The following is a 16,863-nucleotide window of genomic DNA, read 5'->3' as shown; positions in this document are numbered from 1 at the left end:
AAATATTTCCTTGTTCAGACAGCTTTGAATTTTTTATGCCTGGAAGTTTAATCTTGTGTTGATGCTGGTGTAAAATGCTTGTTACTGTGAATGCATTAGCCATTCCTCTTAAGTCTTGGAATTTCAATTATAATGTTAATTAAATTGTTCAGGAGTCTTCCCATATATGGTGCTGTTGTGAAAACTGTTTTTAAATTTGGTAGTGAATTACTTTAAAGTGTAGTAGTAATGAATTTAGGTGAACTAGAGAAGTACAGTGGTAGGGAACTGCATCTTGGTAAGTTTAACTTTGTGTGTATGCTGCTTGGAAAACTGGAGCAAGGAGATGTCTTGAAGGATGGAGTGAGACCTGCTGAAAGACATACGCTTTGGTAAGACATGAAATATTACTTCACTTTAAGCAACATTATACAAAATTACTGGTGGTAACATTTGAGTCCTAGAAGACCAGTCTCACCAGCAACTTGGGATGCTGATGTGACACAGCATAGCCAGTATTGAACACTTAGGCAGTAAATGCACTTGGTGTGTCTTAAATGTTTTGTATCTGGGGATATGATGAGAACGGTGTTGTGCAGGAGGGGCTTCACTGCTGTTCTGTCAAATACCAACAGCAATGAGACCCCCTCCATGTGTATCCCATCCCCTCCTCAGCCTCCCCCCACTCCCACCTCAACCAAAATACTTAGAAGTGCAAATAAGGATTATCAGGTATACTTTGTAGGACCTCATTTTAATGTGCTAGCTGTGCAACCCTTGGTGCCACACCGTACTCCTCACTGTCCCCTATATTTTGTGGCATTCACTGTCTCTTGTCCAATGTCCTTTCAGTCATTAAAGTGCCTTTTTAAATTCACTAAGTCCATGGTGCTGAATACAGTCCTGCAATGTTTCTCTGGTTCTTCCTATATGGCACGTGTATAGTGTATTTCCTAAAACCCAAGCTTTTCATGGTCTCATTTGCTTCCAGGCTTTAATCTAGTGTCTCAGGAATGGTGTGTGTTAGTCCACAATGTAGAGCTTGTTCAGCTTGCCATTAGCAGTGCTTAAATGATCCACTGCTGTGCCAGCAAGAAGATGCTCAGACAGAGCCGGAACACCTGATGGAGTCTCTCATCACCTCTAGTTTGGCTTTCTGTCACCGCTTTTGCTACTGATTGGTCCTGGAAGGTTTTATGGCAATGGGGTGATAGTATCACAGAATCTTAGGAGTTGGAAGGGACCTCAAAAGATCATCTAGTCCAACCCCCCTGCCAGAGCAGGATCACCTAGAGTACATCACACAGGAATGTGTCCAGGCGGGTTTTGAATGTCTCCAGCAAAGGAGACTCTACAACCTCTCTGGGCAGCCTGTCCCAGTGTTCTGGTGCAGGTGAGAAAGAAGAGGATCAGGGATGTTGGAGAGAAGAGTGGGATGTACGATGGGAAGAATGAGACTAGAGAGGTGGTCTTCAGCCATGTAATATGACTTACAGTTTGTGGCCTAATTCTGTAATTTCTACAGCTTCCAGAGTTTTTGCCTCTGGGGACTGAAATGATTCCATATTTCTGCTATGGATTAAGCTACAAAATGTATTTCACAAGAACAATAAAATGAAACTTTTTCATTTAAAAAAAAATAAATTAAAAAATCTGGTTCCAGTAATCCTGTGGATGACTCCACAGTTAGCATTGAGACTGTTTTGGGTTTGGTGCTATTATACTTCTGTGTTTTAAAGGCTTGTATGGAGTAAATTTCTCCTCTAAAAAGTGTGTGTTAGGATAGCGGTATAAAAAAGAAGCTGCCTGACAAATGCAGTTCTGTAAGCTTGAAAATTCTGGAAATGTATTTCTTTGTGGCTGCATTGATTTAGTGAAAACATCTGTATCTGTTAGTAGCAGAAATATTTCTTTTGGGCCTCTCTTTAGAGCTGTTAACAGGTGTGAAGAAATATGCATCTCGGTAAGTGGGGTCAGCAACCCGTTCAGTGAGGACCACTGTGGCAGCTCTTACAAAATCAGGTATCTGACAGATGATCTCTGCTGGGCATAGTTGTGACACTTTCTGCTGCTTATCCCCCACCCCCTTGCAACTTTCTACCCTTGCCCTCTACAGTAATTCCACAGCAAAGATGGCAGATCAGTTGTGTCCTCTTACCTCTTTTCCTAATTTACAGCCCATAGTACTAGCTGAAGCTGCTGCTTATATTGAACTTTCAAATGTCCTGTTGCAGTGATTGAAGCACAGAGCATCCATGCAGCTTGCCACCTTCTGTGGAGTTATTGAGGTTAAGTGTCTGGGACAAATCCATCTCTGATGGTGCAGGGGAGCTTAGCCGCAATTTTAGATAAAAGTGAGTTGGCAGCAACCACTTATGCATCTCTTTGTGCCATCTGGGATCCGATGAGGTGAGTGTTCTGAGGTCACATTGTCCTCCTGCAGGTGGCGTCCATACTGAAAGAGTGAGTCAGGGAGTTGGACCAGCCTGAAGATGAAATGGCAGTTGGTCTCCTACCTCAGTTCTTGTTGCCACCTAGCTGTAGAAGAGATGAATGCTGTGATATGCCTGTGGGTGGCTTGTTTCTGAGGTAGTCATTCTATATGTTCTGTACAGGAGAGAGCACATGGTGAAGTGATTTTACACCCTATGAACTCCAGAACCGTAGGGGGGGAAGGGCAAAGGTCTTGTCTGTAGATTTCCAACTGCAGCTCTCAGTTTTGATGTACTTGCCAAAACCGTACTGTGCTCAGGCAAAGCTGTTATTTTCATAAATGGAATAAACAATTTTTCAGTCAGACAGAAACAGACCTACCTTGACTACAGAATTTGCAAATTGCTGTTAAAGTATAATGTGTATTGGCCGGCATGTCTTTAAAGTGTACTTAGTATGAAGAGATAGCCTTAGTGGGATCACACAACCATTTTCTTGGTTGTAGGAAGATGCTGGCAGTGGTTTTAGGCCTTTTAAATCCTGTTGCATCTGTCTGTCACCACAGCCATTTAGTTGTCTTTCTTGCCCCCTTTCTTGCATGTGGCTTTAAGGGCACATTGGCTGATCATTCTTTTACCAGGCTAAAAGCTCCATATTTCCTGACACTGTCAGTCACGTCTTCACCAGCAAAATTATTTTATTAGGTTGTGACAAACACTAGAATATTATCACTGGACATGATGGCCATCAAAAGAGTTTGAATGAATGAGTTCAAGGACAATCTTTTGTTGTAACAATTAAATGTGATTTTTTCTAGCATTGCAGTAGTCTACTACAGTATGCAGTTCCAATCTCCGTGGGTTGAAAATAATATTTCTGGAAGGGGATAAGTTGATTGCTAGGTATAATGGTAAAAACTTAAGGTGAAAAAATAACAAGAGCTGGTTTATACTTGCTGGAAGTGCTTCTGTGTCAGTGGGAAGCCTTTCTAAACCCATTTAATTGCAGCTATTTTAAATGCAACCAACAGACAAAGAGGCACACCCTGGCACGTATTAGTGTATTGGACAAAGAGATGTTTCCCTGTTTCAATTTGGAGTTTATATTAGTTCTTAGGTGCTACTTGATCAACAAATATTGATTAAGTAGAAATGGCTCATTAAAGCTACAATATGCTGCCATTTTATTTGGTGTGGCCTTGCTCATGCTGCAATATACCCAGGGGATGAATTCAAGTTGCATCATGTTACAAGTAGGATATTGTTTTTACAGTGAAGTCAGGGAGGATGTTGTCAGCAGTGTCCCTGAAGACCTCTTGAGGTATTGGCTAGGAAACTGTTTGGACTTGTCTGTCCAGGGCAGGTGTGTTCTCTATTTTTATGTGTTTTGCGTGCATTTGCTGAATGTTGGCTTTCATTGTGTGCTTTGTTGAAGCTCAGAGTGCCAGGTCTATTGCAAGGAACATATGGATATGTTCTGCTTCTATCTCATTCAGTTTGCCAAACAAAATCTGTTAAAGCATGGAAAGACTGCTTTTGCCAAGCGTAGCTCGTCAGTGAGTGATGCAGTTGATTCTTAAAAAAGAAAACCAAAGCATGAGTGTTGTATTGTGTAAAGCTACTTCATTACATGGAATTTAATCCTTGCTGCATACAGAGAATGTACACCAAAGTCAGCTGGAAAAAAAACATGGACATCAGTTTTCTTCTTTTTTTCATCTTTCTCTGGTCAGCAGTCCTGCTCTGGTGGTGGCTGGGATTAGCAAAGAGTTACAGCTAAAATTCTGCCACAAAGCTATCACGCTGCCGGTTGTCTGAGGTCTTGAGTATGAGCGCTTGTTTGTGGTTCCTCTTCTTCCTTCTTGGATACCTGTTTTCCCAAGATGAGTATTTGGGGTGGTGCTGCACAGCATAGTTGCCTGGGGTTGAGTGACAAGTCCTCAACAAGTGTCTCTCATCTCTTCCCTCTTTTTTTCACGTGTGTAAAAATTTCAACCCTAGAAGTGAGATGATACTCAGTGGCCTAATATTCTGAGTTGGAGTCACTCGCATTCTTTCCAGGAAGTGGGTGATGTTAGGAGCCTGGTGGCAGCAAAGCCCCACTTCAGTATGGTCACCTACATACAGTGGGGCCCACATCTGTGTGCAGGGGTCCAGTCCAGCTCTGCTGGTGAAAAACATGACTGCATGTCTATTCTGACCCACCTGCCTTCAAACTGGTGGGAATGTAATACAATAGATTTTTGTTTGTTTGTTTTTTTGGTGTATTCTACTTCTTCATGTCTAGAGGGAAAGCCCTGTCAAATTTAACAAGGCTTTAATTTCTGTCTCTCTGGGACTCTGGTATAGTAATCTACTTTTTCAGTGTAGTAAAGTGTGATTGGCCTATGTCTTCTGTAAAGAGATGTTTCCGGTTAAACCTGTATGTCATGATCCTGTTCTGGTGTTGTGGGTTTTTTTTGTTTGTTTGTTGTTTTTTTTTTTAGAAATGTGGCATGTCAGCACAACTCACTTTTCAATTTCTATAGTGTTTTAATTTTGTCTTTATTTTGAAGTCTTAAAACTGTCATATTAAGAAACTATGGAAAATAGTAGAAAGACATTTGTCTTCTCCCACCCCGGTTTTTAATGAGTTCCCTGAAAAAGAGCTATTAAAATGAAAGAAAACTGAACTTTGAGTTTTAGCTGAAATGCTTTTAGAATTAAATATGATGAACTCTTAATTTATTATAGAATTGTTTTTATCTTGGTTTATTGCATACTACTATTCATTCATATAAAATATATTTTTGAAGTCATGATGCAAGTTCAGTCTTGTCAACTGAAGGTACAATTTCTAAATGAATTCACTCTTGCAGTTTCCTTCTCGCTGTTAATATCTCAAGATAGATTTCAACCCACCAGAGCAGCTGTGTTTTTCCTAGTACTACTAGGATCTACTTTTACTGTGTTTCTTTTCCAGTCTGTGCAAGCTTTGGTTATGTCTTTGACTTAAGTTGATATAACATTTCAGTATTAGAGCTTAGGCTTTTCATTCTCTCCTCCCCCAGCTGCCCCTCTGCACCATTCTATTTCTCTATATAGACTTTTTGCATTTTTGAGAAAATTTTGTCACCTACAGTAAATATTAACGGCAATAGTAGCTTTCACTAGTGAATAGACAACAATTTTCTTAAGTCTTAGGTTAACAGTAACTAAAAGAAAGTGGCCATCTACATTTTGATGCTGCATATGGCACAGCTATGGTAGTCCTGTGTCCAGCACCATGTAGCTCTATGTTCCATCCTGAATGTTTGCCAAAAAGGGATGTGTTGAGGTTCATAGGAAATATCACATATTGTATGTTTACCTCTGTGGTTTTCCTCAGGCCGTCAGAGTCTTTCGGAGTCAAACATGACTTCTGCAACATTTTCTTTCATTAACCTGTTTGCCTTCCCCATAACCTGTACGGGTATTGATCATTCAGTGCATTCTGCTGGGCGAAGAATCAGACTTACTGCTCGTTTGGGCCTGTTACATGCTGACTTCATTGGCTCTCCCTGAGTCCTGTATTGGAAGAGACGATGTGTAATCAGTGCTTTCTGTTTTTCTGTGCCACTTCTGGCTTTATGGGCCTTTATAATGGCCTTCTCCTCCTTACAACCTTCTCTCCTGAGAAGACTCTGCTGCTACCTAGCCCATGTCTTCTTAGTTTCCTGAAAATATTTTGTGAGGGAAATCTGAGTGGATTTTTCTCTCTGTAGAGTGAGGTTTGACTTTGCAAACCTGCTGGAGTTCTTGGAAAGGTTCTGCAAGTGGACAAAAATTATTTTAACTCTTCCTTAACACACTTTATGATTTACCCTGAGAAGTGTTGAAGCTTATAGCTGTCCTCAAATTTACAGGCTGGAGCATGGTGATGGGGACTGATGGAATGGTCTTGGTCAATGGCTTTGTAGGGAGCACTAGTGAGAAGTGTAGCACAGCAGAAGGCCTGTCAATCTGAGATTGCATCTATATGGAGTGACTAAAGGCTAAACAGTCACCATAGCCCTCCTAGTTGCGATAGTTTTCAATCAAAGTTTACTCATGGGTTCATTTATTACATGGTGAAGCTTTCAGTTTTGCATTCAGAAGAAGCTAAGGGATTTATGGGTGGATTTGAATGGAATGAATGGTTTTATTTTGAGGTAGTGTGAACTCGTGTGTAGTCTGTTTTTCCAAGCTAAATATGTTAGCTGGAAATACTGAAAATAGGAACATGTTGCAAAAGGCTTTCTGTGCAACTGCCAGTCAAGAGAGCATTACAGAGGGGACAGTAAAGGATTCATTATCAAAGCTGAAGCCTTTGCCCTTTCCCTCTGTCATGCTGTGACCTCCATGAGAGCTGCCCCTTGCATCCCTGCTGGCAGACAGATGCCAGCAATTTGTCTGGTTCCGTCCCCTTGTGAAGTGGGGAGGCAGACAAGAAACTTCTGTACTGTTCTGGTTGCTCTAGGCAATGTCCTCAGCAAATCTAGACCTAGTGCCTGGTGAGGCAACAGGCCGTGCCTGCTTGTTCAGGAGGCAGATGAGTATACAGAAATGTGGAAGAGTTGCATACAATTGACTATATGAGGAGAATTTATTTTATAAAAAAGCTGGTTTATGCAGGAGACATCTTGTATTGCTGATAATAAGCAGCTTTTGCTCTTCAATTCTGTTTTTGTGTTTGTTTTTTTTTCAAGGGATTGATACTTCAGATTGTGGCAGAGTTATGACTGATTGTGGAATTTACTTGGATTAAAAAAAAACTGAACAAGGAAGTTGCTTTACTTTTGTTCACTAGATAGTAATTTAAAGTTCTCTTTAAGGCTTTTATATTTCTTGGCAAACAAAGGCCTATAAGCATCTCACACCAACTGATAATTAAACTTCTGTTTTAGCATTTATAATTAAAATTTTTTTCAAGACAATCAATCATATAGCAATTAATTTCTTACCTGGCTCAAATTCTTACTGAATTAAGTTTCTACAGGGAGCTTTATTTTTTAACATCCTTTTAAAAGCTCTTGAATGCCTTTGCTAGAGTCATGCCTGGCTCTGTCTGTAATATTGCAGGAGGAGAATGGCATCTGTGCTGTTACAGTGAAACAACCTCCCCACTTCACTGAACAATTCTACGTTAAAGAAAATGGTCTTAGTTTTCCTTTCTCCTTGAACTTTTCAGTTTTTTTCCATTTCATCTTGTACCTGTCCTACTGAGCTGCTTCAGCTTTTCCAGAGCTGTCTTGCAGAGCCTTTTTCCTTAATTTCACCTGCCTTCTCATGTGCTGGTTCACCTGCTTATGAAGTAGCTCTTTTCTCTTCCTAGTATTCCTTTGCTTCCTTGATTCTCTCCTGCTTCTTCTGTTATTAAGTTCTTCCAGTCCTGAAAATAGATGGAGGAAATGAAGGGAGGAAGCTATCACAATAACAGTCACAAAGTATTGTGGAATATTCGTGATAGTACAATGGCACGTACCATGGGGTGTGTCAAAGATTCTCCTAGAATTTATGATCTTCCAAAGCTTGACAGGGTGCATTGAAGTTGGTGTGTACAATGAGTCTTTGGAGACTAAAAGTGGCAAATTATTAAGTGATATAAGAGTAAGAATAACTTTCTTAGGTTAGAATTTCAGGTTTTTACAACATTTCAATGTATATTTTTTTAAGGCTATGAGGAAAAAAAGACATTGGCAGTGCCACCTAGCCAGCAATCCAAAGTCCAGGGGGATGTTTTGATGGGCTGAGGGTTGTAGCTGAACCTTGGTGCTACCCTGAGACACCAGGTGCTGCCAGTTTGTTAATGAGTCACCCAACAGAGAAGAGATTAAGTACGTATTCATAATAAGAGTGTATTTCCTTGAGACAGTAAGAAGTAATCTCCGTGGTGGTGCTATGTGAAGGAATAGCTCTTGTGCTTCCGAGCTCTTCTCCTGTTCAAGAGGCTTCTGCTCCTCCCACTTCTTTCTGTCAGTTTTGTATTTATAAGCTATCCTGAGAATCTGTTCAAGATTGGGAACCAACAGAAAATAATCTGTCACCTTCTAGTTCTCCCTCCGTGTTCCTTCTTCAGTTACTTGTCCTGTCTATCTCTGCTTTCCATTCCCTGCCTTTCCCTTCCACCCCAACCTGCTCTGCACCATGTTGATTCGTGTAGACTGGCCTCACAAGAGAGGGTATAAGAAAGCGATGGTGGGAGGGAAGAAGAGGTGTTGAGTCAGCTGGCTTTGTAGCTATGGAGTTAGTGAATTAGTGAACTGTTTTTTATTGCTTTATGGTAGGTAAATTATTTTGTAACATCCAGCACAAAAGAAGCAAAAATAATGAAACTACATAATGACTTTACTTATAAAACACATCTCTAGCACTTTGGGAGTCAGATATATTGTTACTGAATGGCTGACATCTGTCAACAGTAGAAATAATAATTCTCCCTGAATAGTAAACTGGTAGTTATGGCTTAGGCCCAAGCTTCTCCCTTAACCCCCTCAAAGTTGTTTTCCCCCCTCAATTCTTATTCAAAATAATGTTCTTAATCTTGGAAACAGACTGAGATTTGTATCAGTGCAAATCTGTAAGTGCAAGCCCTGTCCTAATGTTTTTGAATGAATGCAAGGTATTGAATGTCTTCTGGGGTGCTTTTCATGGTCTTGGAAGGTTATTTTAGATAGAAAAGTCTAGACAGTGCTTAGGATCTATTGCACATCTCTATACCTGCCAAAATTTGGGAGGGAGTTTTGTTCCAGTTATGCTGCAATTCCTCAGAAGGGTTTTCACAATAAAAATAACACTATTGTGTCTCTCCCTCAGCCTCCCTCTCCCCAAAATTGCTGCTACTTTTTTTTTTTGGTAAAATTTGGGTAATCTGTAATTACTGTTTCTATTTCCATCTTCCCTCAATCTCTAAAAATTATGTAATTAGGAACGATATTGTCTATCATGCATGATTTTGATGTATGTGCAAACAATAATACAAAGATTTCTTGAATGCAGTTGATAGCTTTTTAAACATACTTTGAACAGAAAATGAACAGATTAGACTTTAGAAGGTGTCTTTGGGTAAAGGAGATAAATATACATATCTTTTCCAATGTCTGTCTTGATTGTTTTTTTTAAAATAGAGAAAACTTTATTCTTGCTTGAACTTGGTAATACACTGTTGAAAATTATATATGTAAGAAAGTGTCTTTCTGAGTAATGTAGGCTACTTTTTATTGTTTTTAATTCATCTGAGTTTCTAAAAAATATCCAGACTTTGCTAATGGGCAATATTAAGTCTATGTGAGTCTCTGAAGTTTACAGAGAAAATACATGGAAAGAAATTAGATGCTTGGAAAAAGGAAAAAATGAGCAGTCCATTTTGATTACCAATGGCATTTGAATGCTGAGTTTTTAAACTTTACTTAAATAAAATTATTTTATTTTATTGAACAGATTAAGTCTTTTTTTCCTCCCTTCCCCTTTCCCTCCTGGAGAAATAGGATTTTTTTGTTTGCATATGATGTTTAAACAATTCATATGACATAAAATTAAGCACTAGGCTGTAAATGTGGTTGCAATCTCAATTAAAATGTTTAAGATTTTTCCATAGGTTTCTTGGTAAAAATGATAACACTAATGTTTATTGGCTTATCTTAAACAATTAGTGAATGCTTATTATGAGAGTGTGGGTCTTTCTTAACTTCCTGCTTTGCATAGTTTTGGTTGCTATTAAGATACATTTCTAGCTGTTCCTCTCTGACTGTTTTGAGTTAACATGTGTGTAAGTTTTCTGGTAATATTTTAATTTGCAAAATTTACTCTTATCTTGTGATCATAGAAGTACTGTTTTTAAGGACTGTTATTAAAAATACTTTAGAGGTAGTCTTTTGAGTTGTATTGGACCTTCAAGAAAAAGCACGGGCAAGCTGAAAGTCATGGTTGTGTTTCTCGGGCGGATATATACACACACATTTGTGACTCTCATATCTTAGCACAGAATGAGGATCTAGAATGTTGAGTCAACACACAGAAAGGACAGTAGGCAAAAGTAGTACTGTGTCCAAGAAACTTAAAAAATAAAAACTTTGTGGCATGCTCAGTAAAGTGGTTTTATTTTAGGAGTTTGTACAATCTGTAGTGGAAAGTATGGGCTTGCAGTGGCAAATGATGGGAAACAGTGGTCTGCAAGACAGCATTAAAAATTGGGAATGCCAAATATGTGCACTGTATGTCAGCCTCGGTTGAGAATTTGTTTTAAAAAAATAAATTGTTAAACAATGAGGGACAGATCTTTTTATTATTTTTCCTGGGAAAAGAGTTTGTATAGCCTAAGGGAGAATTTGGTGCCTGTGGGAAAGAGAACACTGGGCTCAATTTTCAAAATTTATGTGCCTTTGCCAAGACAGATGGGAAGAAACAAGAGTGCACCCCAAACAACTGTAGCCCTGGGAGATGCTGCTCAGCTTGCACGCGTCTTTTCCCATTCATAATTATGCTTAAAAATCAAGCTGTACTCACTAGTAGCTCTGCACGTGGCGGAGTTGAGCTTGTTCAGCCAGATTTTGATGTACTGCCATAATTAAGCTTTCCCGAGTCATGTAAAGGCATTACTGCTGAGTGCCAGGGTGTCTGTCCTTATTCATTTCTGAGTGAGCATTATAAAGGCAAGTAACGTATGTTAAGTAACCTTGTGCCTATGAGAGTCCATAATGTACAGATCTACTGTGACCAGACACTGCAGGGCAGCAGTGTCTGCTCATGCTGATGTTATGAAATGCATTTGTTTCATGTGACTCCTAGAAACCCCCTTTGTGATTTGTCTCAAATGTTTTCTTGGCAGTGCTTGTTTTCCAAACTGCTGCTGTGGCTCCATGAGTGCAACTGAGTGCTGGTCTTCTGGCTCTTGTTTCCTTGTAGTTCAGGATGCTGCTCATGTTTCTCATCTGCAGTATTCAACATCCTGTCCATCTCAATGGCTTCCTTTTTAGCGAGCACAGTGGATAAACATCCTTTATACAGCTAAAGTTCAATTTTATACAAATGAGTGGTCAAATAATGTAGCTGTTGTGGATGCTACAAAGTAGATGGCAAATCTGTAATCTGTTTTTTTTTTTTTTTCTTGTCAGCTGTTTTCAGTGAACCTCATGTATTTCTACAAAATGGAGCTAATTGCATCTGTACCTTTTGCTCTAGCTAATATGTTAAGAGCATTAAGGGCACTGCATAATCTTTAAAATAACACCATCCAGTTGTTTTTCCCAGATTTTTGCTGTGCACAGGATCTTTAAGAACAGAGGAAATGAGCAGAATACACAAGGAAAGAGGCTTAACACGTTAACACATGAAGTTTAGTTATATAAAACAAAGTGAAAATCTGGAATCACTGGGGAAAATATACTGTAGAGAACAGGGTTATAAAATCACAATTTAAAGTGAGGATTTTGGGGATATTGGTGAGACAAAATACTCTAGACTGTTTTAAAAATACTTAATAGATACAAAAATGAATTAGATTCTTATTGGTGTGTGCCATTAATCCTTAGTAAGGGGAAGGAATGGCTGATTCAGGAAACTGCAGGGTCTCATAAATCAAGGGAATAATGAGACTTGAGCCAAATGTAATTTTGATTGCTTTGCCTTTGATTGTTGCACTTTCCTCTCATCATTCATTCAGCCCTTTTATATGTAAGTGGATGGGGAACCATGAGTTTTTGGGCTTTTGTTTGCTTGTTTAACTAGACTTCAGGCAAGATCTTCGTTCTTGCCTTGCCTTGTTGTAATAATTTTTTTTTGCCAATTATTTTTTTGTTGTTGCTTTGGTTGCCCTTCAGAGTTTTGGGTTACCCTCACAGCTGAGTCTATCCATGCTCCCTGATAGCTTTGACTATGCAGACACCTAAATGACATTCTCACCCTGCTGAGCTTGATCCACAAGGAGCAGGTGGCTTGTGCACTTACTTAGGTGACCCAAAGCTCCAGAAAACCTGTGTGTTCTGTTTCTGTGTCCCTGAGATACAACTTCTAGTCTTCAATCTTACTGGAAGTTTCTTTCATAATTTGACACCACACTGTATAAACTTGCCTATTGTGTCTTTCACAAGTTTTTTGTTTTTCTCTTGTAATAGTCTTTTTAATTGGGGGAAGAAGAAGAAAATATATTTGTAATCACATCTATTTCTCTCTCTTTCTCTTTTTTGCTTCGATAGGCTTGGATGATTGCTTGCAGCAGTATGTCCATAAATTTGAACGAGAGAAGATAAATGGTGAACAGCTATTACAGATTTCTCACCAGGACCTTGAAGACTTGGGTATCTCACGGATTGGACACCAAGAACTGGTTCTAGAGGCTGTGGATCTCCTGTGTGCACTGGTTAGTTAAGTTGTGAATAGACAGGCAAATCAAATAACTTCTTAACATGCTTTTTTGGGTGAATATCTAAGGCAAGCCAGAAAAATCTGTTACTTGCTTTCTGTTACACATCATGGTAAAAGAAAATAGAATTTGTTTAATTCTTGTAAGTTTTGTCTTAAATAGCTGTAACTTCTTCCTGATATGAGGCAATGTTAATTAATTTGATTGCCTTTCTAAAGAAAGAAGTTGCATAGGTCTTGTGGCTCCTGTTAGTGAACAGAATGATTAAAATTGCTGTCAAGTAGTATGAATTTGTCATAGAAGATAGAACACATACTGTTGAAATGACAGCTGCTAATGGTTCCTCACATCAGTTGAAACAGGTTTAGGGCAATCCTGTAGTCTACAAAGAGAAGAAAAATGTTCTTGAAATGAGGGATGTTTTGCTAACTCAGTTGATGTTGAGTTCAACTCTCATTGGATTCAGAACTTAAGCTGTTCCTCTGTCTTACTCCTTATACATAACTATGCAGATACTTTTAAAAGAAATACACTCTGAAAAGAAGAAATGTATTTTGGATTGTTTTGCTAGTGCAGGCTTTATTTAAAAGCTTTTGAAGATGTGCTTGTAATGCAGCAAATGAGCAGCAGAGGTATATGAGATTACATCAGGGGAAAGGCTGTCTCATGGTGCTTTGGCCAACACTGGCCCACCTTCCCTTCTTAAAATGTAGAGGCTTTATTGCTTACACGATACATGCTTTATTTGCTGCAGAGAGGTACTACAGGGGTCTCACTCATAATCCATAACCAGGAACAAATTGGATAGACCAGACCATGCTGAAGGAAGTGTATTTAATGAAATCACTTCATACAATCTGAAATGTTTCCCAGAGAGTTACTCTTATATTTGAAAAATATTTTATTTTCTCGTGCGTATTTGATCTATCAAAAGTTTTTAACAAATAACTTGAAAATCTAATAGAAGAATGGAAATTAGCCTGAAATGTGATACGATGAGGGAAGGGATCATCTGTCAGGCAAGTAAAGAGGTCTGGTGAGTTAGTAAGTGTACTGTGTGCTGTATACAGTGCTGACTGAAGTAATGGATGTGGCAGCCCCCAAAGGCAGTTTCTTCCTACTTTTTAAAATATTAGAATAAAATGAACAAAGCTGGATGACTGCCAGAACTGAAAGCTGTGTTTTATCTCCTACGATTTCCTTCTGATTTCCTTTGTAGACAAAAGTTTTGACCTCAGACTCATTTCTGGAAATCTTTTGTGAAAGGCAGATCAAGTTAATACATTAGAGTTCAAATATTGCAGCTGAAAAATCCTTGCTCCCTTTTAAGAGGTGGAGGAAGAATTCCTGTGTTTTTAGGTATGCCCTTTGTCACCTTCTTGATGCCCCTTTCCTTGAGTTTTTGGGATTGTTGCATAAAATCACCATTGAGTTTTGTTCTTGAGGGAATGGTGTGTTTTAAGTTGTAATGACAGCCAGGTTTTTACTTTGTTCTCTTTTTTTGTGTGAGAATATAAAGGGTTCTCTGTTCCACCTGTATTAGTTCTTTGAAAGTGGGTCTGCTTGTAGATATAATCTAGTGGATGCGTTTTGTGTGTGCGTATATATATGGGGACATTTCCCAAATGGTTGGGGTCTTGAAGTAAAAAGCAAAAGAACTATTTCAGGGATTGTTTTTTTTCTCTTCCCCACCCCCCCAACCCCAAATGCCTTTAGCTCATGCTGTGGGAATGTGGTATTGGCTGGGCCAGCCTGAGGTCAGGCTTTGAAAGCTGTAGCTCTTGGTGATGGGGATGGGAAATGGCTGACAGGGGTTTTTGGTGGTTCTCAAGTAGATTTTTTTTTAATTTTTTTTTTTTCCCTAGTTTAGTCTCTGCAGTTTTCCATCTGAGCTTCCTTCAGTTGTGTGCTTTGTGCTTTGATTCCCTCACACTGCAAAATGCTTGCAGCTTTATAGATAGCAGAGCAGTTGCCTCTGGACCATCTTTCTCTGATAGACTTTTCAAGCATTGACTGTACAGACCTTTTTTCCAGCCTCAGTAGATCAGTTGTTAAAAATCCGTGTAAAGGTAGTCCTGTCTTTGAGAAAGGACACAAAATACACCTTCCCCCCACAACCCCCCTTTTTCAGATTTTATAGGGATAGGGCTCATTTTGGTAGCTATACTGACAAACTGAAAATATGTCTGCATCTATGGCATTCACTGCCACAGAAATCAAACTCCAGAATCAGTGTAGCTGAAAGAGAAATTAATACATCTTTCTCTGCTCCTTTGGTGATGAAGAAGTGTTCCCTCATCTCCTCATAGCAGTGGCTGCATGTGCAACACCTGCAGCTGAAGGGACAGCAGGAGAGAGTGTGGGCAAGGATAAAAAATGAAGGTTTCTTGTGAGCAAATATTTCCATTGCTCTTCAGCTGGTCTAATACACTTTTCTGAACAGGTGTTGGAGGTATCAAAGAAACTGAATTCCCCAGCGGGGGAGTCGGGGGGGCAAAACCCCATCAACTTCAGTGCCTCCATCTTTTTGTCAATGAAAATATTTGCTTAGGGGAGAAGAGGGATAAAAGGAAGACATTTCTTAGTTGACTGAAATCTTTGGGGGAGGAGGGAGCAAACATATGTAAATACGCTTTTTCAACTCTTGCAAAAACATAAAAGCAGGGGCAAGGATCCAGAAAATAAACTTTCTCAGCCAAATAATTGGCATGAAAAGCATCTAAAGTGGTACTGAAAACTAAATGCTTATTCAATATTCCCTGATGAGTAGACTTGCCTGTTCGGGCTTAATTAATATAGAACAGTGCAAGCATTAACAGGAAACTGTATGCAAATAGTTTCACTTTTAATGTGTTCTTTGGATTAGATTTTTTAATATTTACCTATACTGTATGATGGAAGAGTTTGGAAGCAAAAACCAGCTGATTTTTCTTGAGGTTAAAATGAGGAAATGATATTTTTAAGCAATCTAAAAAAACCCAACAAACCAAACAAACAACAAACCACAAAACATAAATAGCATAGTTTTTAGTTTATGCTACCAGTGAATTTGTCAAAAGCAATGTTCTGCCAGCATAGTTGCAGTGCAACAAAATATAACTTTATATTATAAAATAGAACATGCACACGCAAAGACTTATCCTTTGTGGCTAATTTTATAATGAGTTTTCAGTTTTCTAGAAGTCTTAAATTTAGTCATATTATGAAATGTGAGACCCCCGGGGACTCTTTAGGATGCGTTTTTGTTAAAAGGGGGAGAGCAAGAATGGGTGACTGTGACAGTACCTTGTGCCAAATGAGGTTGCAAAGCAGCTCTCTATCATATTTGCGAAGCTGTGGCAGTGTGGTAAAGTTCCCACTAGCTGGAAAAAAGGCGACATAATGCCCATGTTCAAATAGGGAAAAAACGAAGACCCAGGGAGCGACAGGTCAGTAAGTCTCGCCTCTGTGCCCAGCAAGATAATGGAGCAGATCCTTCTGAAGGCTCTACTAAGGCACATGGAAATGGTGGAGGTGGTTGGTGACAATCAGTATGGCTACACCAAGGGCAAATTGTGCCTGACAATTTTGGCGGCTTTTTATGATGGAGGTCACAATATTGTCAAGGGGAGAGCAGCTGAAATAATTTACCTAGATTTGTGCAGAGTGTTCAACGCTGTCCTGCCATGATATCCTGGTCTCTAAGTGGGAAAGATAAGGATTTAATGGGTGTACCATTTGGCAGATAAGGAATTGGCTGGCTGGTAAGCAGTGGTCGATGATTTGATGTCCAAATGGAGACCGGTGACAAGTGGTGTGTCTAAAGGGTCAGTACTGGGATTGGTGCTGTTTAACATCTCTGTTGGGATGTGGTCAGTGGAATTGAGTGCACCCTCAAAGTTTGCTGGTGACACCAAGCTGTGTGGTGTGGTCAACATGCTGGAGGGAAGAGATGCCATCCAGAAGGACCCTGACAGTCTTGAGCGGAGGGCACATGCTGAAAGTTCAATATGGCCAAGTGCAAGATCCTGCACCTGGGCTGGGGCAATCCCAAGCATAATTGCAGCTTGGGTGGAGAATAGATTCAGAACAGCCTTGAGGAAAAAGATTAGGGGG

At 39.4% G+C, this 16,863-nt stretch overlaps 1 protein-coding gene across 2 annotated transcripts in view; it reads left to right on the top strand.

Moving 5' to 3' along the window:
- Positions 1 to 16,863, top strand: part of CNKSR3 (CNKSR family member 3) — a 57,378-nt gene that overhangs the window by 16,745 nt on the left and 23,770 nt on the right. For both annotated transcript variants that reach the window (XM_051615798.1, XM_051615799.1), the window contains exon 2: positions 12,602 to 12,765. In XM_051615798.1, the coding sequence (XP_051471758.1) occupies positions 12,602 to 12,765 (164 nt within the window). The remainder of the gene's footprint in view (positions 1 to 12,601; positions 12,766 to 16,863) is intronic.

Source organism: Apus apus, chromosome 3, assembly GCF_020740795.1.
Source record: "Apus apus isolate bApuApu2 chromosome 3, bApuApu2.pri.cur, whole genome shotgun sequence".
NCBI classification, from domain to species: Eukaryota; Metazoa; Chordata; class Aves; order Apodiformes; family Apodidae; genus Apus; species Apus apus.
The sequence above is the reverse complement of the archived record's forward strand: the minus strand, read 5'-3'. Positions and strand labels throughout refer to the sequence as shown.